The 25,122-nt window shown below is 36.0% G+C and overlaps 1 protein-coding gene across 1 annotated transcript in view; it reads right to left on the minus strand.

Moving 5' to 3' along the window:
• The window catches only part of rmdn3 (regulator of microtubule dynamics 3), a 59,731-nt gene that overhangs the window by 7,138 nt on the left and 27,471 nt on the right, over positions 1–25,122 (minus strand). Inside the window, exons 7-10 of the mRNA XM_069193308.1 lie at positions 16,184–16,259; positions 15,591–15,668; positions 5,424–5,522; positions 4,677–4,730 (exon numbers count right to left, since the gene is read on the minus strand). Of these exons, the coding sequence (XP_069049409.1) occupies positions 4,677–4,730; positions 5,424–5,522; positions 15,591–15,668; positions 16,184–16,259 (307 nt within the window). The remainder of the gene's footprint in view (positions 1–4,676; positions 4,731–5,423; positions 5,523–15,590; positions 15,669–16,183; positions 16,260–25,122) is intronic.

The following is a 25,122-nucleotide window of genomic DNA, read 5'->3' on the forward strand; positions in this document are numbered from 1 at the left end:
GACAAGGAAGCAAAACCTGGAGCCTTATAAACACTGAATTAATGTGGGGAATCTTTGCTTCCCCATATGCTTAAAACCAAGGTCAATAGGAAAATGGAAACCATCGCATATCTTCTTTAAATTTAAGAGTGCTCCATTAACCTTTGTCCTTGTCAAAGAGAATTATGTTTCCCAATGACCACTTTTCAGTTTGTTCCAAAGTAGTCTCCATTACTGCTTCGAGCAGTCAACAAAACAGCCTGCAAAGACGACTTTCGGAGTCCTTAGAAGTGAAGCAGCTGAAATCAGTGCTTCAAGACTCACTGAACCAGCACGGAGACAGTAGGCCTTTCACTACTGGAACACTAGTATCCATTAGGGAGGAAATGTGTTTGTGTTGACTGTCTTCCCAGACCAATGTTTCTGTGGTTAGCCTTAACTCCTGAAAAACACGGCTACAGACAACATAGCTGTGCTGTGTAGGAAAAGCTAAAAAACAGAACAACACTCAGTAAACTGGGTTAAGGGTTACCTATAAACGCACATCAAACCTTTAGGTTTCCGAAATGTATTTTCAAATGTCTTTTTTACCTTTACAGTAAGCTTTTCTAAATCAAATCACATGATCTGATTGAGATTTCAATGGCTGCATAAATAATGCAGCGTTACACTCATACCCCAGTATAAGAATGTTCAGTATTTGAATTTTCGCTAATCCAAACATGAAGAATTTGTACCTTGTAATGCGTTATAAGAACGAAATTTCGCAAATCTGAAATTTGAAGTTCGAAAGTGACTGACTTTGGCCAAGAACCTTCTGTGAACAGCTGTTCGCGGGTGCAAGGCATTATGAGTAAGGACGCCATGAGGCAGCATCGCTTGTTTACGATCACAGCGAAAGCTTGTGCTTTCTTAAAGTGTTTTTCTGTGTTTGTTTGATAGTTGCTATTCATTATGGCTCTAAGGAAGAGTTTGCTTGTTTCACATATTTTATTTAATTCTGACTAGGTTTTTTCATTTTTCTTGTCAATTACTTTAGTGTAATAGTTGACAATAGTATATCCAATTGGGGTGCTGCACATTGGTGATATTATTATTATTATTATTATTATTATTATTATTATTATTATTATCATAATAGACAGTCTTCCTTCTAGGTGTATTAGGGATGAATGATTTGCCTCATCATGGCTAACCAATCAAGAGTTCACAGGCTCTCTGGTGATGCCTGGTGGAAAGCAGGCATGTAAAGCTCTATATTTCAGATCCCAAAAACTCAGAAGGCCATGCTGATTAGGCACAGCATGCCTGATGAAAACAGAATCTCTCGAAAAGGTGATACCACCAATCATTTGGCTTTGGTTTCCCTCACTCACCTTTCATTAGAACAGCATGTCAAATAATAACAATCAATATAGGATGCTATTCCAATACATGATGTTAATCCAATATAGCATGGCTATAAGGTTGTATACCACTTACAAATCATAAACATAACGACACTGGGAAATATAATTTGTGATTCACAGCACATTTAAAAAGATCTAAAATAAAATTCCCAAATTGTCCTGTGATTCAAAGTACTGAATTGCAACAAAAAATCTCATTACAGCGTATACATTTTTTTTCCTAATATGGATGTGCACAACTGTATGCACGCCTGTAGCATTTTTTTTTTTAGGAACTAGTCTAGGATGCAATTGGGCTGACCACCTGAAGACAGACTGTGCTGTCTGCTTGAGGCCATGAGAACTTCAGTCAGGTTCACTCCAGAGTCGCTTCATCTAAGCCACATCTCTTATCTTTGGCTTTCCTTTTCCCTGCTGCACTTATAAACATTGCAAAGTTTGCTCTCACACAAAAGGCTGTTTCTGATCAGTGCTGCTTTATGTCTGTGTTTCTGTATAGTAAACGTACTTAAATACGTTTATATTCTTGAAAATGTTCTGGACTTTTAGTAAAGATATTTTACAACTGTCATAAATACACAAACTTTCTGTTGAACACTTTTACAAACGCTGAAGTGTGTTGAATTGAGTCCAGTATCTAATTTTATAAACCAGTTGTATACTTGGTTATCCATTGTACTAGTCTCTGGACTCTTACTAACTTGTACAGTATTCATCTTGAAATAAATTTGTTGAAAACTGATTGTCTTTAGGTAAAATGGGTCTGGTCATGTGTTCTGAGACAGTTTTATCATAAAGCAGTTAACAAAAATGACCAGAATAGTATTCTGTTCTCCAAAAAATATTTTCAAAAACCATTCACATACTGTTGGAAAACCCATGAATCTACTCATCCAGTCCCCTTAGAGACATATTAAACTTTTATATTCCTTGAAATGACAGCAGCATCAGACTCTGCCTCAAGACAAACTATCCAAACCAAACTTTCAATTGGCAAAGACTTTAATCAGCCCATATGGAAATGGCTCTGAACAATACAACAATTGCATGTGCTTGTTTTTTTGCAAAACAGGCAGAATGGATTTCTTTCTTCCTTTGTTTATTTTTTTTTAAACAACAAAAGAAAGACAGAGAGAAAAACAGGCCATATTCCCGTGAGAAGTTATGGAATGAGGAAATCGATAGCTATTGAGATATCAAGTCTGCTAGCAACTTATGATTAAAATGAGATACAGATCGTTATCGGTGGGGGGTAGAGGGGGATACAACAACAAAATGATTCAAAATTCACCATTGTGGGCAGGAAGACACACACTCAAATTACAAAAAGTAACCTCTGATGCCCAAGACTATACAAACATTTGTTTTATGATGGTTGAAATGAAGGATCAAAATAATGTCATCTTCTGTTTCATGTTCCACCTTAGTTCTAAGGCCATGTGCATCCCACACAAGCCGAGCACATAAATGTTTTACAGATGTGCTGTTTACCACTTTTGTGAAAAAGGCTCTCCTAATTCACATCACACCAATGAGATCATGGGAAACAAAGGCACACCCTGATGTATGTTCTGCCCTATTTCATGGGCATTTCACTTGCTGCTCTTCATCACTTCAGCTGGAACAGCTTCAGGCACCAACAAGTTTGCCCAATCAAGTGGACAGCAGCTCCTGTTTGGCTGGCAGATCGTTTCTTTCTAAGGTGACCGATCAAGCCGAAGCAGTGACAAAAAGGTCAGAGGCAGGCCCCGGTCAATGTGAACGGGGATTGATCAAATAAAAAAAAGGAATGACCGATTTTACTGGTATCATGGATTTTCATGCAGGCTTCTGTAAAGGGCCTCATTATAAATTCCGAGAGCTGTTCTCTGAAAAATGTCTTAAGCAACACAAAAACTTATATAGATAAAACCATAAATTTGCCACTAAGCCACACCATTCCTTAGACAAGGTCATTTTAATCCACCAAATAACAGAAGAATAACACTTCCTCTCTGAAAACGATTAATGGCCTTGTCCTTGAGAACACTGAGCTTTCAAAATGAGGAGCCTGTCAGGAAAACCAAGTCAGCCATCCCATTTCAGCTAACCCCAAGACCACTGTACTGTCAGCAGCATCTCTGAACATTTTATTTCAGAAACACTCACACATCCTACTATTTGTGCGATTCTCTGCTGTTTTATTCTGCTTTAAAATGTTTGTTGCTCCTGAGTGGAGCAGCTAAGCAACTTGTCAGAGCCAGATTGAGCCATATTTTCTAGGCATCATGGGTTTGAACTTGGGCCATGTGATTAATTACTTAAGAAGGGTCAAAGCCTGCTGAACATGTCTTCAAAGACCTGTCAATGAGGACTGTTTCAGTTTTTCTGCTGACGCCGGTTCATTTATGAGCACCTTGGGGCTCACAGCTCTAAATAAACAGATGGCTCCAGGATGCAGTGGATTATACGTTGTGTTTATCCCCCTGCCAGTGGTCTGAGGGTGATAGTAATGAGCCAAGAGGGCTGACATTTTGGGATTCCAAGTTGGAGTCTTATAATAATAAAAAATATTGGCGGTTCTGAGGTTTTTAGAAAAAAAAGAGAAAACTTAATTTCTTTATGAGGAAAATCATTCCAAACCAAAAATCAATAACTTAAAGGCCTCAATATGCAAATGAAGGTGTATAAAATGCTAAACATAAAATATGTAGAAGCAGTTTTTAGAAATTGTTTGGGGCACTTGTTTCATAAGAAGTAAGAAACTGCTTTGACACCATAAATAAATAACTCATCCTAACTCAAACTAAAACCAAATAAAATTATAAACATTTGAGTTTATATAAAGGGTTAGGAATAAAGTGAACTTAAGGTCTGCTTCTTAGCCTTTCTATTATACTGAAGCTACTTTGACTATATTTATTATATTACTATCAGAGACTGTGCTGTGCTTGTGCTAACCAATTCTTCAAGTATTCTGTTAACTAGAGAAGCAAACAACAACAGTAAGACAAGTGAGGTGTAATAGTAGTACACACACTACTAGTGCAAAATACTGAAAAAGTATGAAAAATAAATCCCAAAATAATAATAGGATAATTTTATACATAAGACTAGTGCATAGTCCTATTACGTGTTTTTTGTATAAATGAAAAACCTTTGCCTTTTTTCATATTTTATTTAGTCCAGAGTTTCTATGGCTACACATTTAAGCCAGCCAAGCATTCTCCACATCTGTCCCTTTTAAATTTCCTTTTGGGTAGGTATTGATTAGACAGGAGGGCCTATTAAAAGAAATATTCCATTTACCTTGGCTATATAGACTCTCACAGCCTTGGAGAAACCAGGGCTCAACTCTTCAGCCTAGAACAAATAAAACATTCAATTAATTACTATAAGCATATCAAAAGTATTTACATATAAAAGTATACATTTTAAAGTAATATGTAAAAGATTGCTTATTTTCGTTTTGAACCTACAAGCCTTCATTTCAAATAACAGCAAAATATCCAAAGTAAAAGTAAGCCTACTGCTCATTCATTGTATACAGTATTTTCAATTTTGTTCTGCCAAACAGTTGTGGAAATATAATACTAGCACTAACATTTGAAAGAAAGCAAAAACAAGATGCTTCCTTGGACTGCAGCTGTTAAAATTCAAATAGCTATGCTACAACCAACTCAAATACAGTACATTAAGCCAGATAAATTGCAAAACAGTGCAGCACTAAAATATTTGTTAGCAATTCCATAAGCCATATTTTACTTGAGGCATGCATCCTTTTTGATAACTACTGTTCATTTAGCAGATTTGGATTTGATGAGCAAAACATGGTGAATTTTCTTTCTTTCAATGGACAGTCTACTGTAGATCACCTCTGTGAAACCCAGAGGAGTATGCATAACAAAGATCAAGCAGGGACTTGATGCCTTTCAGTTGACAAGAGAAGTTTACTCAGAGCCTCAACGGGTGAAGCAGCAGGTAAATAAAAGGAGGCATAAGAAACATGTTTCCGAGCTCGGTGCTAATCATCTCCAGAGCGAGCAGAAGTAATACCTTGAGAAAGTTCTCCAGGGCCTCTTGTACAGTGGCCACGGGGGGGCTCTCGTACAAGGCAGCAGCAGCCTTCTTCTCCAGCCACCCGAGACTGGACACCTGCAGGAAGCACAAGAAACCACAGCGTTGGACAAGATGGAACAGGCCCGTTTTCACTTTCGCTTGCTCTTCAGTTTTAGCAGAAATGTCCTGCCACGTTTTTCTTCAACGTCTTCTGTAAAGCAAACTGTGACTTGTCCAGAGTTCTGCTCATGGGCTCCTACCGTCAGCTAGAGACATCAGTACTATTGATGGCAGCGAGGAAATTAAAAAAAGATATCCATGGAACCCACTGCCCAGATCCAATAGAGTGATTGTATAATTTAGTTTAACTCCTGATTTTACAGGTTAATCTTTTGTGTTCTTTTTGGCTCTTTGTACGTGTGTTATGTGCACAATATTGTTTCAGTTTTGCATAAAGCACTTAGAAATAAAATGCTTTGTTTCATATGAAAGCCATGTTTTTCTCATGTTCTGCTGATAATGATAACTTCTAGTTGCTGAGTTCATTTACTGAAAGCACCATCTGGTCATCAATAGAGGAGTGTAGAAATTAATATTTCTAAAAGATATTAAAAAAACAATTTTAATGACTTCACAGTCATTGTGCTAAAACTGAATCTCACTGCATAATTTAATTTTATTTTTACTAAACCTTCAAGAAAATGGATAGTTTGGAAAGAATCCTGTAATGTGCATTTTGTCACAAATTCAATTTCACATGGCAAAGACAAGGTGGGGGAAGAATTAGTCCTTAAAAGTCATTTTCAACAAAATTAGTGCTGTCGTGAATTCCATAATGAAAGGCCAACTCTTTTTTACTTTTATCATCTTTCATGGGATGGGACACAGCTTTTTATATGGTATTATGCCACAAAAGGATGGTTACCACAGGCAAACACTGACTTGCTACATTATCTCAGTGGGAGTAGGCCAAATATGGGTATGACATAAAAAAGACACAATATTGCATAATCATAAAATGGTTATACACAGAAGCCATTATTCTATCATTATTTAGCTGATGTGATCCAGGCCATACAAATTAGTTCTGTGCATACATAAAACTGGAAGGAATCAATGACAAGAACAATCAAAATAAAAAAAGTCTCTGTGAGCACAAACGGTTTATCGCAAAATGTAATGGTCTAGCTTTGTGTACTGCAAAGATGCCCCCCCCCTCCGAAAAAAAAACTTCCAAGATAACAGTGGCAGAGTGGTAAAGGCAGCATTTTGACTGTTTTCTCTGAATGTCTGCCCCAGACATGATAAAAACTACTGTGGCCATTAATGTTACTTTGATACTTACACAATGAGAATATCTATTTAATGCCAGTCTTTCCACATTTTTGAAAAGATTAACAGATATAAGCAAGCTGCTTCCAACAATGCTATTGCAATAACTGTCATTTAAATCTCTATATGAAGTTATCCTCATTATTGCTTCTGAGATAAACCCAAACCATGACATTCCCAGAACAGGGTGATCCTGAAAATTATTTATCTGCAGCTTTAAATTAGCCATATTTTATCATGATGTACTAGAAAATACAATCAGCCTGAGTCCACAAAAGACAAATACTCTTACTGGAGCCACGGTTTATCACAGTACATCTAGAGGATAATTTTCACTTGCCTGTTAAAATACATGTGATTTGGCAGATTTAGGATCCTTACTTGACTATAAATGTTTATTGAAGTCATATAAAAACAAGCGCTTCACCATATTCTCATGTACTCCCTCTATACACATGCAATGTTTCAGTATTTGTTTTTACTTGGCTTAAGCAATGTCTACAAATTCTCCAACATTCTTTCTGAAAGTTTCTACTCTGCTGAATGTTAAAGCACAAGACATATGAATGTTCATGCAAATTTTCATTTCTATGTCATAATTGTAGAGTATACTGGTGCATGCCGTCATTTTTCATGAAACGTATGGATTGTATCACTAAACACATAGTCTGTTTAATAACTTCAAAAAAAGGAGAAAAGCAACTTCAAAACCCTTTTGGCTCAAAAACCTAAAAACGTATTAGGATGTCATTACAAACATTATCCAGCTGGGAATCAACCACAGACAAGTTTTCACTTCTTGAGTGAACTGTCACCACAATCTGTTATCATTAACCATATTGTACTACATTTTATGCCAAACAGGTATTACGTTTAGCTATTTCAAACAAATGTAACATAAAGGAAGCACAAGTAACATACAATAACATATACTGTATATGTATATATCAACATGTGCAGTCGCCTACACATTTAGACCACAGAGAATTCAATTAAAAAGCTGAAACGCTGAAAAGCTGCTGCCTGGCTATATGCTGATTGCATTTCAGTAGCACTGAGAGAACAGTGTGAGTACTGGGCACTGTGGTAGGGATAGCGTGTGAAATCAAAGCGCTCCAATGGTCAAATTGCAGTGAAATTGATTCCAACTGTCACGCGTAGGTGGGGGGTGAGGGGTAGAAAGTTAAGAGGGGCCTTCCTATCTTCAGAATGGAGCAACAATACCACCCCACCTCCTCCTGCCTTTTGTGGTCAGAGGAACATTCAGCCCTACCTGATGAGGAAAAAAGTCAGCATTTTGGTGTAAGATAATAGTTCATCATTAGGCCTTTCCTTCCCAAACAGATTTGAGGAATGTGCATGTAAAGTTGATTCAGACTGCAATCACTTTGTTCTTCAAGATCAGACATGTGTAAGAAGTTGCCTACAATACAGATAATTAGGGTATTTTTGAAGAATGTCACATGGAGAGATCGGCTTTTGGTTACCAAGGAGACAAGTGAGAAACCTGCTATACTCCCGAATATGTCCCTCAAAAGAAAAAAATAAAATAAAAGTAGAGGATCCACTATTAAAAGAAATTTGTACATCATTCTTTAGTATTTTTTAAGTAGTTCATAGGCCATCCCAAATTAATAAGCAATTGATTCTTAAATGATCAAGCAATAATACGATGAGTGGAATGTAAAGCAAAGACAGCTTGATTCTTCAGTCTGTATTCTTCAGTATTTATTTTTACCAAGAATATTCAAGAGAAAATTACCAAATACACTACTGTCTGACTACTGTTAAAAATGTTTACATTTACCAACTCAGACAGAGGCATGAAAGACTACGGTTGTTCTTTAGTACAAATAATAAATAAAATAATATACCTTTGTACAGAACAGATTTATTTTTCTGATTTTTTTAATCTTTCACTCAACCATTTAAGAGTTCATGTCAGTGTTTCACAGAAACTGGAAGAACTGAATTATTCCTTCAGCTGTTGATTCATGCAAAGGTGGATGGAAATCTGCTTATAATAACCATCTTGCAGAGCTGTAAGAATGATCCTGATTGTCTGAACCTGGCAATGTGCAGTGTGGTTAAAGTAAAAAAAATACTTCACTGGAATATTTATTTCCTGACTCGCTATTCCAGTTATATAAATTAAAACTGCAATAAATCAATTAAACAAAATATGCCAAACTATTATTGCACTTAATGAGAGGTACAATAAGTACTAAGTACAGTACAGGACAGATCTAAGTTACAATATTAAAAAGGCCAAATGTCATGTGACAAGACTTATTTATTTCTTATTTCAAATACAGTGCCTTCCTAAATTATTCAGATTCTTGCACAATTTTCACATTCTGTTGTGTTAAACCTTGAAGTAGCAATTAAAATTTCTTATATACACAACCTACTTCACATATTCAAAGCAAAAAAATAAAAAGAAAGGAGAAAACAGACAATATGAAAGCAGAATGGAAAAGTCATGATGTCTTAAGTATTCAAGCCCTTTGCTGTGGCAAAACTAAATTGATTTAGATGCACAAAATTACTGTAATGGCTCACATCATTAGGTGAATAGCCCTTGTCTTTGTGCCCTAAAAGGAGTTTTCATGATTTCTGAATATATACTCCTGTTTCTGTTAGGTTCCTGAGTCAGGCAGATTTCAAGCATAGATTCATACATAGAAATGTTGTAGCACCCAGATGCTGTCTAGATCTGGCTGTCCCTTCAAACTGAGCAACTGGGCAAGGAAGAAACTGGTGTGGGAAGCTGCTGTGAGGCCAAAGACAACAATTTTGAAAGAGCTTCAGAGTTTAACGACTGAGATGGGAAAAAAGAGTATCCTTGTCACCCCACAAATCTGGCCTATATGGCAGAAAGGCAACCCCATCTCAAACCCCATATGCCATTTGTGACAGAGCACAGGTAAGTAATATTGCAAACATGGCAAAGGGTTTGTGGTCGGATGAGGCTGACATTTTGGTACAATCTGGCGCAAAAAGCAGCAGAGTCCATCTCTCACTCACTCACCCCTAAAGTCAAGCATGGTGGCAGCATCATCACCTCAGCAGGGACTGGAAATTTAGGTAGGACTGAAGGAAAAATTAACAGATCAAAGTAGAGGAAAACCCATTTCAGTCTGCTAAAGACTTAAAACTGGGGCAAAAATTCTCCTTCCACAGGACAAACATCAAAGGCCCAAGGTGGAAACTACACTGAAGTGTCTTAAGAAGAAGACAGTGAATGTCCTTGAGTGGCTGACTTGTCGTGACTTGGATTCCATCTGGACTATGTGGAAAGACTTGAAAACTGCTGCTCATAATTGAATGCCAAGCACCTTGAGAGAGTGTGAGGAAATCTGTGCAGAAGAGTGAGTAAAAAGTTAGCAGAGACTCACTCAAAAAGACCTGTGGCTGGGAAAGACGCTTCTTCCGAATACAGAGTTCGCAGTTCTGAAAACTTACACAATCACCACACAGTAGTTCAATTTTTCTCTTTAGGTTTTGTTGACATTGTCTGTGTCAGCCTTAGAAGTCTTTAGATTGAACATTCAGGTTTTGAATAAAATGTTAAGTTGATGAAAATATGTATGCATTATTTTGCAATTTCACAGAATGGGATACCACAGGAGGGTCTAAATACTTTCGCATGGTGCTATACCTGCATACAATTTATGAAGGATATTAATACAGTAAGAATGAAAAAAAACAGAAACAAGATTAAACAAGTCATAAGCATGCAAAGAAAAAAGCAAAATGTGAGGCCGAAATTATCAATATTTAAGGTCACTGCCATAATTCCATGTAGCCCATTGAAAGTAAATGCAAACTAACTAAATTACTGTTGTCGCTGTTATTTTCTTCTACATACCTCACTCTTTAACAAACAAATATGTGAAGCAACATAGTAGCCCATACTACTGCTTCGTTGTGTTTTATTTTTTTGTGCTTAAACAACCAGATACAACAAGGCTGAAGTCTTAAAACAAGATCAATTAAGGGGAGCAGAAAAAAAAAATGTTTTCTTCTTGGATTTTTTTCAATGCTGCTCCAAAAGAACTGTAAATGCTTATCTAGATCAGATTAAACTTTCAACAAGTTTATTGATTTGGCAAGGGCTGCAAAAATGTTCTGTGCATACGCTATTTCTTAAAAATTCATTTTGCTTGATTAAGCTATAAGCGAATTTTCATCTGCAGTCTCTGGGCAGGTACTAAATGTGCTGTAGTCAGCCTGTATTTGCATCTCTGAAAGGAGTCAAACCTGTAACATAGTGCATACTCTTGAAAACATTGTCTACTTTGTCTACAAGTAAAGTAATTACTAGACACAGATGACAGGGAATTTTGTCTTTGGGCCTAAATCCATAATGCTTGTTAAAGGTACTATGCTCATTTGTAACACACAATCACATCATTGTAATGCCCAAAATATATGTTGCATGCATTAAGAATCCCACATTAAAAAGACATTTCCTTATATCTTATAAACTATGCACTGGCAGCTGCAATTTACTGATCTGTTTCATCTTATTATGTCTTCATTAGTCTAAAAAATGTGCAACTGGTTTTAATTTATATTTCTTCTTCAAATTCTGTGATGTTTGAGTAATGACATGAACTTTAAAAATAGAGATCACTGATTAATAATAATTGGTCTTCGTTTATCGTTTGAAAGAAAATTAAATTTAAAAGCTCTGCACAATAGTTCACAAAAGAGTTTTGTATAGAACCTAAGAGTTACACAATGTGGAAATTAAAGTCAAGGCAATGAAAACAGATTAAACTCTTTCCAATTTATACCCTCTTTACTTTAGACCAAAAGGATACTTTATAGTGATGAGAGTGATAAGTCTCTGACACTCTGGTAATTGCACTGGCACTGGTAATTCATTTTTTAAGTAATTAAATCAAATTTTCATTAAATCACTTGACTTTTGGTACACTTTTGCATTATCAAGACTGTTGTATTGCTTGTTTCTTGGGTTACACAATTGCCTCTTCCCACTACAATGAACTGGTATGTTAGTAGCCTGTGAAATGTATTAATATAAGCATGTTTCCTGAGAGGCTCGCATGCTGTTCGTGTAATAAAACAATTGTGTAAATCCCAGGCTGCCTCTCAGCACTGAGGCCAAGGAAGACCACATAGGCTGACCCGGAGGGGCAGATTGCAAAGAAAAACAGGAGGGGATAAAAACAGCTTAAGAGAATGTTTGTGTTAACAATGAGCTCCGGAATAGTTGTTTACACAGTCTTTTAGCATTAAAGGTATTTTCCTGCAGTTCCTTTTTGTATTTTCAGAACTAAACTGCCTGCACACAAGGTATTACCAATAATTTATTTTTTTATTCCACAAAAATATCCTAATATGGGAAATACAATCCCATTTTTTTTTAACAATGGGGTATACAATTGATAAGAAGAGCATGAAGGTCCTCCAAATTCTGCTGAACCTGGATCAATCCCCACCTTATTTTTAATGAAATATTTAAATGAGTCTGGCAGTTCTTATCCAGAACCTTTCATGGTTCAGGTCAGCCAATGACCTGATAAAATTTGCAGAGGTTCCTGTTGACAATCTGGATAGATCTAGTATTGTAAGTGCTGCGATGATATTACCCTACAACAGTCTGACAAAAAAAAGTCTCATTACATTACATTGCATTACATCCAAACGGGATATAACCCTAAAACTGAAGTGAAGATAAAATGATTTGAAGGTCCTTTGTACTGGACCTCAACTTGATTGCATAGACATAATTTGAATAGACCTGTAGAATACTGAAAATGTACAATAAGTCAGAGGTACACTAGTTCATGCTTTATGGATCTGTCCTATAATTCAGGAATTGTGGTCAGAAATCTCTAAGACCTCACACAACAGTCTAAAAGTTAACCTTCAGTTTTGTCCTTATTTGTACACTGAGCATTGAAATAAACTACTGTACTTATGCATGCATATTTTTATAAAATTAAATCATTTTGATTTTGGACAGTAATTAAATGTTTCTGGCATCATTTTGATTAAATGGTTGTTTATGACTGATTGTAAATGAGTCACTGAAGTGATTGTGATGGTTCCATAAGCACTAAATCCCTTAATTACTGAGAGAATTAATTGGGCACAGGTGCTGAAATGTTTTGACCCTTTTCATGTTAAGCCCAGAGAAAATCTAAAAGAAAAATCAAGGAAAAATCAACATCCCCTGCTTGTCAAGAAAATGTACAACAATATCCAAGCCCAAGACACCCTCATTACCTCCTTGTGTAGACTGCTTGTGTAACAGTGGCTATCATGAGGGACAAGATATGATAATTATGACATGGATGCTCTTCTTGCCTTAATTGAGTGTTTGTGGGACTTTTGGGATGAGCTAGCTGGAACACACACAACTCTGAGCCCTAGATGACTGAACAGACACATGATAATCCAAGCTCGATGAGAGCAATGGGAACAAGACAGCACCTGTAACCTGTTGTTGGTACACACACTAACCCGTGATGTTCACATTAGAGCACCCATTGAATAAAGTACAATAAAATGTCAGTGCAACATTGTGAATTTGTTTAAGTTATAAGTGATACGTTTCTCAAGATTCTCAGCACATATTATGGAGGATCCTCAAAATGTATTGGTTCTAGACCAGCCATTATGCTTGGGAGAAACCTGACGTGAGTTTCACACAACCAGGACAAACAGCTATTAAAATTTCACACTCTGTATGAAGATCAAGTGGCACCTAATATCAAATAATAATTAATATCAAAATGATATTAAAAAATGAAACATAGCATAAAAGGTGAAGAGTAACTGGAGAACTGAAATAAATATGCTGCCCCACACATTTTTACCTTTTTTAACTTCTATTTACCTTTTCTGTTATTTCCATTTTATATTCAATGTGTACTTAACATTAATGTTGTGCATAATGAAAATCCATAAAACCTTCATCACAAAAAATAAAAAGGTAATATGACTGCAGAATGTCTTATTTATATAAGTCTTATAACGAACGTCTCATTAGTTAAATCTCTGAGGTGATCTGAAGAAGTAAGCCTACACATGCTTTTCATAAGTGCTTAGTTCCATGTCACTTAAAGTACTTTGATACCTCTGATGACCTGTATTTACTGTTTTCTGCTGGTCCATAATTGCTCCCATGTTAAAACAACAAAGAGAGACCTACCTCACACTCCAGTGCATGTCACTGTTCAACTTCCATATATACAGCAAAGCAAATACTTTATCTTATGTGGTTAGCTACTAAACTTTATTTGTTTTCATACGGTATTGTCAAATTATTATGCAGTGTTTAAATTAGAGACTGACCTAAACAGGAGAATAAACAAAGGCATAGACTTCAAGCCTGGTGTTCTTGGAGTCTGTCAGAAATGCATGGAAAAACCTACAAACTTTGTTAAAGCGTCTCTGCAACACTGCCACCAAGCCAAGTCTGTCTTGTGTTCCTGTTGTGGAACTGATTAAAGGCCAAATGTTCACTCTCAACCTCAAATTATTCTGAAAAATGGACCAGATATAGTTGAACTCTGCTGTGTAAATGCTTAATGGTTGAAAGCTACAATGTAGTAATTGTATATCTTCTGTTAACCACTTCATCTCATCTATACAGTACCTCAATCACTAAATCAGGAAATCAAGAGAATACTGAAAGGACCTACTATACAGCTGGTATTAAATAGCTTTGGAACTCGGGAGCAATAAAGTTATCATACATTTCAGGAAGCATGGTTTGACAAATATATCTTGATAGCACCATAAGTTCTCAATCACATAAATACACTTTGTATAATTTTAGTAATATTAAGAGCATGACTTAAGCATAAGAATTTATAGAGATGATCATAGGGTGTATATAAAATTGTACTAGAGATAACCAGGGATTATATAAAGTTTAAGATAAAAAGTTCAATTTGTTTTCTGGGGGATCCAGAGTATCTCAACCTCTCAATATAGTCATTTTGAGTGCATCTTAGAAGCTGCTGACTCACACCTGGGTGACATCAGTGCCAGTTATAACTAAGATGGCCCAATCGGCAGCACAGCACTGTGTTCTGGTAGGACCACAGAATTGTTTCAAACTGAGAATAGGAGGCACTCCTTTACGCAAAGGGCTGTGGGAGTCTGGAAGCAGCTGCCTAACTATTTTGATGATGCTGGTAACCTGGCTTTCTCCCAGGAAATGGCTGGATGAGATCTTCGGATCAGTAGACGACGAAAAAAAACAGTAAGATAGACGGGACAAATTGTATCCCCTAGTTTATAACCTTTTTTAAGTTCTTGATTGGCAGACCACAACTGTAGCACATTCCTGGGACCCTTGAAACACCTGTGATTTGCACCTCTGACATCAGGGAGAGACGCGACAATCCAATCCTCAAATCAGTGCTAACTTGCCTACTAAGATCCTGTGGAGCTGCAGTAGGTCAAAAGTGAAATTATTCTGACAGGTGAGCATGTCTAAAAGTGTTCAATCTTCCCACCCAGGCTAGAAGTCATAGATATTAAAGGACAGCTTTTAAGCAATTTCAGACTGAATGTTTCTAACAACAAGTGTTTTTTTTTAATATATAAGACTTGGTCACAGTCTTAGACAGAACAAGTACCCTGGATATTAGAATAGGTTCAGAATTGTTTAAAATGATTATATGCAGCAGTGTCCAAGGATTGTGTAGTTACTTTAAAATATAATACATTTCCTGTGATCCAGAAGGGTCTAATCTTAACATTTCTAATTAAATGACTATTGGGTCATCCCCATTTTTACTTCCTTCAGTTTCTCAGAATATAGTAAACATAATATCAGCTCACCTCATAGCACCATCTTCCAAGCATATAGTAACACATTGCATCGTTGGGCTTCAATCTGATTGCCTTATCAATATGTTTCTGTACAAATGGGGAAAAAAACAGAAAATGTTAAGAATGTTATGTGAAAGCAAACCACAAAATTATTTTTTCTGAACCATTTGGTTAATCAATGGCAAAACCTTTTAGTTCAAACTAAAAGTATGTGAGATTTAGATTGATAGTGGAAAACATCTAAATGTGGTGGGAATGAGGTTTCACAATCTTAGTGAGCAACCGTAGTCTGTTTTAAAAATAAAACATGGTTGACATGAATTAATAGCACAAGATGGACTGTTTCAAATACACAATGTTTGCTATTTAAAACAAATTGCTTTAAATGCATTGCAAGGGCAAAATTTGGTTTCGGTACCAATCAACTTATTATTTCTGCATATATAATATAAAAACACTCCTTTTAAAAAAAACTTTTCCACAAAACATAATTAACACACACAAGGTTTCCACAATATTAAACTATTAATTTATCAAAAAATTACTAGTAAAAATGGCTTCAAAAGCAGATAAAGTAGAAATTATCCACAATGAGGAATTACCTTAAAAATGTGTCCACTCTTCAGCCGTCCATGGATACCCTCGTAGTGCGAAGTAATCCCAGTGAGAACAGCAAACCTGTGGAAAACACTCACGGTCAGTGAATGATTAAGTAACACTTTCTGAGTTTATAGGAGACACACTTCTGAACATAATGGTTTTTTTTTCAGAAACTGAACACCAACTGTCATTGCTGGGTAAATGTTTTTTTGTAGATAGTACACACTGAGCCTGTCAGTCTATACAACTAATATCCGGTCGGTTTTATTCCCCAGATATAATCAGCAGTCAAACCGGATATACTGAGGAAAACCAAGCATGCCTTCACACTCTGTTGAAAGACTTGTCATGACAGCAGCACACACTGGTCATTTCTAAAACGTGGACTCTATGGTCTTTGGTGGTTTCAAATACACCATTAAGAACAGATATTGTACATAGACAACCCTATATACTAATGTTCCAAGGAAGGCATAGCTTTACATACACTTTTTGTTGCAAGTGATACAGAAAGACGTCAGCTTCCTTGAAGTCCAATCTAATCAGACCTCAAAAGCAAAGCAGGAAAAGGGCTGTTCACTATTTGGATGGGAGTTCACTATTTGAATTAGGTTTACCTCAGCATTGATTTTATTGGACCACTAATTGTTACTACTCCCTCTGGGCCCAAAAATTATAAACCCATGGTGACAAGGCACACAGTGCAGTGGCAGGAATCAATCACCCCCATTTGAAAGAGTAGAAATCTGAGCCCAGTGCGCTGGTCAAGGACCAATTCAATTGAATTTAATAGTGAACAAAAGGTTATTAATTTCATAAGCTTTCAAAACAAGAACAATAGAACAAAAACCATATAACATTTAAATACCAGCCCACCACCATCACTGGTACCCTGGTAAGTCCCCTAAAACAAGAATAGACATCCACAACAGAAGCAGTAGCATGCCAGGTTTTTACTATTCCATCCCCGGAATCATGGACCTGAGCAGGAGATATATAAATAAGACAGACCAGGATCCAATGTTGTCAGTGATTTTAAAAAAAAATTAGTTGCCCTCACTTTTTTATATTTTACACCTTCCACATTTGCAAACCCTAATTATTGATCAACAACTACAGTACATTGCTACAGCCTCCAACCAAGATAGGAGGAACAATTTTACTGTTTTACCACAACCTCAGCAACTTGCCATTTGACATTTCAACATGGCACTACAGGTGAGTTAGGGCTAACTGGGAGAGCAACGTGTCACCCTGACATCAGGGCAAGCTCACAGGTACTGGGCGAGTATTATGGTACTGTAAGTACAGGAATTCACAAACAACTCTAGTCCACCTAACATGGTCTCATCTGTCTGACTGCATGTTGTCACTTCATGAACGCAACTCACAGTTCCTCTAGATGATTAGAAGCAGTAATTTCACAGATCTCAGTCTCTACTACAATGCTGTAAGAGCTACTAGCAATTAATGAATGCTGTACAATTAGAGGGCTGAAACCACAGGCAAAGCATATTGAATGGGAAATAGCATACAAAAATGCCATTAATGAAACTGCTGATCCTCCATCTATTTAAAACGCCTCTTTATCTTGCAAGAAAATGAATGATTTTTTTTCAAATTTCATCTGCAGTTAACTAATGTTGAAGGCACATACTAAGACAAAACTAAAACATATTTTAATACAAACTAGTTAAATGCTTTAAATATGAAAAAATAACTGTAGGCAAAGAGGAGGTCTGGTTAGTTATTTTTAAAGAGATATTGATCATCTCTAGAAATTCCAGTGTCTGATGAGATTAATATGGTTATAAAAATTAAAGATATTGGTTATTAATCTTCACATCTCATGCACATAGTTAAAATAATACCTTTAGGCTAGATTTCTGTTGTTGTTTATAGCCTATCCAAAACTACATCTTGCACACAGATTTTACTGTATGCATCAGTCATCCAGCAAAATAGTTCTGAATTAAAAGTGAATGTTCAATACACTAGTTTTTTTTTATTTTGCAAGCACATCTGGTATATTTAGTAGAAGAGATGAGACCTTTTGATCAGCAACAAAACATTAAATATATATTCAATGTAATTCTGAACATTGTGAATTCCTAGCATTTGAAATATCATGAGAATCCATGTTTTAAATCCCCATATTGGATACAAAGAAATGAAACTGAATGAAGCAAATGAGAGTAAATATTTTCATAGGCAGTTTCAACACAATCTGACTGTAACCAAATAAGTCTCTATGTTATTTACAAGATAACACACTTTAAAGCAATCATTGAAGACATAAACAAACTACTCCAGTTATACTGCTCTGTTACAGAATGCCCTATGTTTTCATGCAATTCCTATATAAAATGCATGGAGTACTGAGGTCTAAGGCTGTGCTTCAGGAAAGATGTCAACCTTTTGAAAAATCAAACCGTTCTTTGTTTTTTTAATACTTTTAATGTTTATTAGATGATTAATATTTCTGATTAATTAAGACAAATGACTGATGCCCGGCTTCTTGAACAAATGCAGAATTAATTGCAATTTCCCCTTCATTAGCCCAATAGATGTTTAATAAAAAATGAAGGAAACTGATATTTTAAGAAAATAAAATAACAAATCCTGCCACAGAAAGAAACTCAATATCTGGAAAAAAGCCTTAAATCCACATTTGGGAAGTGTGGAAACCATTTACAAGGAATTTATGACAAAAGTTATTTTATAAAGTTTCCACTCTCCCAAATAACACTCTGGGCAGTTTTCTTCTGAGTCGCATGTTATTTCCAAATGTAAATTCCACATAATACCTCAATCCAGGACTAGTGTCATTATAATCTGAGACCTCTAAGACAGAAAGTTATCATAATCAGATAAACGGCATTATGAACCTGGTTTGGATTTGTAGTCCTTAAATGAAGCCTGTCAGTGTCTGTGGAGCAGTTGTTCATACAGAATTACAAAATAAAAATGCAAAACAAACAAACTGGTCAATATTTACTTCTGAACCTTCTAATATGTTGCAATAAGATACTTAGACTTTAAAAGGAGCTCCAGGAATATAAACTACACTGAATTCTAAATGATTAAAACTGAGCTATAATGGGTTAAAACTGTAAGCAGTAAGCAAAACATACCAAGCCATTGATTCTAAACAGTTCATTAGATGACATCCACAGCCCAGAAAGCAGAGTGGGATGTAGAACCTGAAGGTTTGTAAAGAGGGTTTGAAATTTCTTGTCCGTATTTCCAAGCTCAGCAACCGTCAGGTGTGTTGCGTAACTATAACACTGAAGGCTGGGTATCCAAAAGATTCAATACAATTGGTGGAGCTGATAACTCAATTTTGCTGTTTTCACTCCATATTTATATCACAATAAAGTAAAGGTTATTGCAGGTGAAAAGGACCACAAAACAAAAGGTTTTAACAAGGATTACAGTGCAGTTTAGGTTATTTACTTGCAGCAACATAGCAATATTCCTCAAGACATGATACTCTAAGTACTTGTATTAGAGGTCATCATGGCATTTTTATTTCTTCATTTATTTATCTTCATTAAGCATTAGCATTTTGTTCAAGCAGGTTTCTGCCATAGTGTGTAGCTCAGTAAGTCAGAAGTCAAATTTAATGACAAAGGTTTTAGCGATAGATTTACATGACAGACTGGACAAACCGAAAAAGCTTTTGATTTAATTTAATTCCACTTAAGCTTTAATTTAATTAGCTTTGAATATCACTGTCAAGAACATTGTTCCGAGAACACTGTTAAAAGAGAGACCGCATGATGCAAACCCTCTTCAATACAATTCAGATCAGTAACAGAATACATCTTAACAAATCAAGAATGAATATTTAATAGGATGCAAGGAGAGAAATAATAAGGCAATGCCTGCAGGGCACAGATCTCACACAGTTTGTGAGTACCAGTGAGTGTATGACCTTGGTCAAACCACAAGATTCCAGATGACTGCAGTTTGGTTACAATAGCTTCCTCACACGCTGGCGAACAAGGACTTAAACTGTCCTACAAAGCAAAGTACGCAGCACAAGACAGCACGGTGTAGACAGGAGTCGGGGAGTCTGCTCTAAATCTCAGCGCTGGGATCACATAGCCACAGAGAAACCATTACAGTGAGGCCTGCACTTTGGCTGACTCCCCCTTACAACAGGCCGCTTTTCCCCCATTTAGACCCCCCTACACCCCCCCCCCCCCCGGTTGCCAGGAGGCAAGATATATCACTCTCGGCAGCACACCACCTCCAAGGTAGCGGTTCTCCATACTGCCAATAAAAATAAATCCAGCCTTCTTTTTCTCTTCTCTGACCAAAGCCGTTCTGCATCACAGAGAAGTCAAGAGAACTGCCAGAGCTGAATGCCAACAACTACAGGGTTTCAAAAAAATGACCTGACTTAACTAAAACTACATGGAAAGTGTGCAACCAGCAGGGTCCAGTCAAAGAATGCATGTCTTGATTGTACTTTAAAGTCAACACGTACATATACTGTAGTTCTTACTTTACCAGAAAGAAGACGAGAGCTCACAAAATGTCACTACCAAATATCCATATTTACTGGTGTGCAAAAGGGTGAAAGGGGTATTCATAATCCTCTGGCAGGGCAGAATGCAGAATTTGCAAAAAATGCATTTAATGGGAAATGTTGAAAATGTGTGATGCTGGTTAGGTTTCAAATGCTGGATTAAGGTGAAAAAGAGTGAAAAATGAAGAGATTAAATAAAATCATCTCAGTTAATTTAGGTAGGAAACAAATTAACAAGCATCTCTCATTGCATATTTTGTTATGCAGTGCAAGAGATCACTTTGTCTCAAAGTATGAATATGTTAAAGCTAAAGAATGTTTTTGAGGCACGCAGCATGTTATTCAATCACAATAAGGGCTATTGATGCAATCATATTTTCAGTCTTTTTTAGAAGGCATGGTTTTTATAAAAGCAATAAGAAACAAAGATTGTTGCTGCTGAACATAATGATGCCTTTTGATATGGAACAATGGCTAACTGCACTCTGAATCACAGTAAAATGAATTTAGATGTATTTCGCATTCAAAAGACTCTAACATGGAAAAGGATACTCTTTCCACCATTCTGCAATAAGGGCTGTAGTAATTTATCACTTCTAACAGCAGCCCATGAAACAAAGAGCTGAATAACAGAAATTTCCGATTCTAGCATTTGAGGTCTCATTTCAATGGCTATTTGTTTAGAGTGCAGTAAAGTTAAAAAAAAGGTCATAGAGAGTTTTCAAAAAGCAGCTGTGTAGATGCTATTCCCATTACAAACAGTTCAAAACGGAATACAACACAAGTGTGTTATATACAGCTGGGTGACTGATCCAAAAAAAACAAAAAACAAAATGCAACACATCTTGCTATCAAAACTACTTTAAATTGCCCCAAGTAATTAAAAATCAGGACTGAATGGTACTTTCTGCATCATTCAGGTCATTACCGAAGACCAGGTTTGATTAATATCAGAATCATTACTTTTGTAATGTTGTTGGTTTTAGTAGCTGCAAATTTTACAGACTTGGAACAAATAACTTCTGTAATATATTTATAAATGCACTGGAAACAAAATAGGATTTAAAAAAAAATCTGGCAAGCAATAACTGCTATATAGTTAGATTTCATTAGACAGAGATCAGTTAATAAGCAATGACAGGCATTTTTTAATACAGTATGTACCAAGGAAAGGTGATGACCTTATGGAATGAATAGTTTTATTACCACTTACATAAAAAGTCTGTGTGCTGAGTGAAAAGCTGTAATACAATACAGAAATTCAACAATGAATTGGACCTATTAAAGCTACTCTCTGCTACATATTGGCAACAGTTTTTGAATTGGACAAGCACTGTTTAAAGGGATTTGATTCTTGCAGAGATACAAATGTAAACAAAGATTACTGTTCTCACTGAAAACAAAACACAAAAGCTTAGAACCAACAAGGCATATTGTTTTGAAAACAGGAAACTATAATATTATTATTGCATTCTGATTGGAATGTGTGGAACATATTTTTTTAATGATTATATTAAGCTTCTAACTGCTAGCAAACACGTTCACCTAAATTGTCCTATTAAGGTACCAAACTGTAAAAATTAATGCAAATGTAAGTTGTTTTTAAAAGAGTACTCCAAATATTTAACTTCATTTTTTACCCCCTTTTCATCCTTAAAAATGCTCTTGTCCAGTAATTAATACTCAGACTATGGCACATTCTAACATGCTTGACTATTTACTTGTCTTGCAGCGGGATTATTGAATAAAGTAAACATACATAACAGTAGATTAAGGAGAAAATGAGTGTCCTGTACAGACCCTGAAACTAAAATAAGAAAATAAAATATTTCAGATACAGTATGACTTGGAATTTTAGCTGTAATCTTAATCTCAAAATTAACAGATTAATTCATGTGTACAGTACTTCATGTATCCTCAGAATATGTACTCGATTCAGTTCACTGCCATGCACTGCTTTTTTACTCTATACATAGTGGCATGACCATGAGTCCCTGAATATAAGACACAGACATAGAGTAGGAGAGCAAGAAAAATTATCCTGTACAGCCTTTGTAGACCAGGAAGTGGACACATTTGTTAGTTATGTTTCCATTGCCATTATGTACACCACTGTCATGCAAGTAAGCATTAAAATGGCATTAAAATGTTTCAGCAGTGCATATTGTACCTCAACAAACTCCAATACTAACAATTTCAGTTGTTTTGATTAGTTTTATAGACACTGCATGCAATTAATTGATTTCTGAGCATTTCTGTGAAACCAGGCACCATTTTCTTAGTATGATTATTAGACTAAGAAAAACATTAAATGAAGCTACTGTACCATTTTAGTAACATGGAACACAACACAAGTGCCACCTTTTATCTATATTGAGTAGTGAAGACGAAGTGCAGACTGTAGTATCTGGACCAGACCGCAGTGTGCTTTCTCTAACATGAGTTTTAATGTACATTCTAGGTGGTTGCATCTGTATTAGTTCCTTACACTTATTTTCAGAAATCACCTCTTGATGCACAAGGTCATCCAAGAATATTGGATCACAGCTACCCAAAACCTATCCTGCAAAGGAAAGGTTAGAATTGCCAGTCAGTCATTTAGCATTGCAGCAGTGGCAACAGAGCTCTATTCAATTCTACCGATAGGATTTGAAAAATCTAACTTCATTAAAGGAAAGCATTACTGACATTTAAGAGCTTGTGCCCACAGACGAATGAACCGATTTGTATGAGATCTGGGTGTCACTATAGAGACTGAAGACTGATGTGGAAAGGATAGAAACACTCTACCAAGTCATAAATACTGAACAGCCATAGTCTTTGGTGGCCACCACAAATTCCTGTATTCAATCTGTAGTCCTGGGTGAACCAAGATGAAGGGTGCTTTTGTCATTAAATTCTGTCAACTACAAATGATGAAAGTGTATTTTGAAAATTGTCCAGAAAAAAAAACAGAATTAAGTTGCAGAAAGTACTGTTATTGTATCCAATAAATCCTTATGTTTAAAAGCCCCGTGATATTGTTGTTTATTTTCCTATCATATTCTAGAAGCTAATCTCCACAAGACTGGACTCACTAGTGGATGATAATCTAAATATATGGCTGACTGTGGACAGTTTTAAGGAGTATAAGCAACAGAGAAAATATTTTTTTTAAGGGATTTTGCTACGAATATGAATTTTTTACATATACTTTTGACATTCCTAATTACAATGTAGGAACTTGAAAGATTAACACTGTCACACATGTATCCCTTTACATAGTGATACAAAAGGACAGCAAATTAAAAAATTAAGCAAGCACATGACCAGGAATCATTTAATGATCTGTATTATTTCTCTAAATACAGTATATCCATTTGGAATACAACAACGTCCTGACAAGTTTCCTGTCATCATCATGGCAGAATTGTATTGGTTCCTGTGCACTTCTTAATCGCAGCACTCAAAGGACTTCATAACTACTGAAAAACTTTTGACTTCATCGTCCAGGGGTCTATAATGATAATATGAAATGCAAACTAAAGGAGGGAAGTCACAGAAGTTTAAAAGTGGAATCTCTTCACAGAGCTTCTACCATGCAATAACAGAACAGCAGAGTCACTGGAATGTATCTCTTGTGATAAAAAGGGGAGACTCCGTAAGTAATAGAAAAGTAAACTTAATCAAGTATTGGTTTATTAACTTGAATTGTCATTTGAATAATTCGAGTATTCCTGTAACGTTTAGTAAGGGTCTAGTACTGTATTACTGTGCATCACCCGAAGAAGGCTCTACAGCCGAAACGTGCTGCTTTTCTTCTTTTCAGCATGGAATAAACTTTTACTTGTCCCATTTTTGAATATCTGCAAGTTGGCTGTGGTTTTCTTCAGTTTTAAGCTTTGTTTACCAAAGTACAGACAGCATTTATCCTGCAGTAAATCTTTAACACTTGAAGTCATTATATTATTTCACTAATGTTTTGGATTTTAATAAAATTGCAAGTAAAAAAAATATATCTGAATAAAAAAAACTTTGGATTATTAAACCATGAGAAAAAATATTTTATTTAATATTTTAAAATATTTTAAAGCAAATGATGTGGCTGAGTATTCCAGTTCGGTGTAAAATCGGTGTTTCCATTTTTTTGCACAGCTTTGTATCTTTGAACTCAAAGATCATCCAGATTTCAAATGCTGCTCATCAAAAATACAGCATCAAAAATAACAGTAAAGATGGGGAAAAAGGCGAGAAGTGAAAAGACTTTTCAGTGACCTTGATTACATCATGGACCCACTCTGTACTAATGGAGGCATTTAGCCGTTAATGTTTCGCCTATAGATCCTGTTCAAAGATATCCGCTGGAAGCATACTGATGTCATCCAAATGATTGCTTAAGTGCACAAACTGTAGCCAGCTGTAAGC

This window comes from Lepisosteus oculatus, chromosome 8, assembly GCF_040954835.1.
Source record: "Lepisosteus oculatus isolate fLepOcu1 chromosome 8, fLepOcu1.hap2, whole genome shotgun sequence".
In the NCBI taxonomy this organism is placed as follows: domain Eukaryota; kingdom Metazoa; phylum Chordata; class Actinopteri; order Semionotiformes; family Lepisosteidae; genus Lepisosteus; species Lepisosteus oculatus.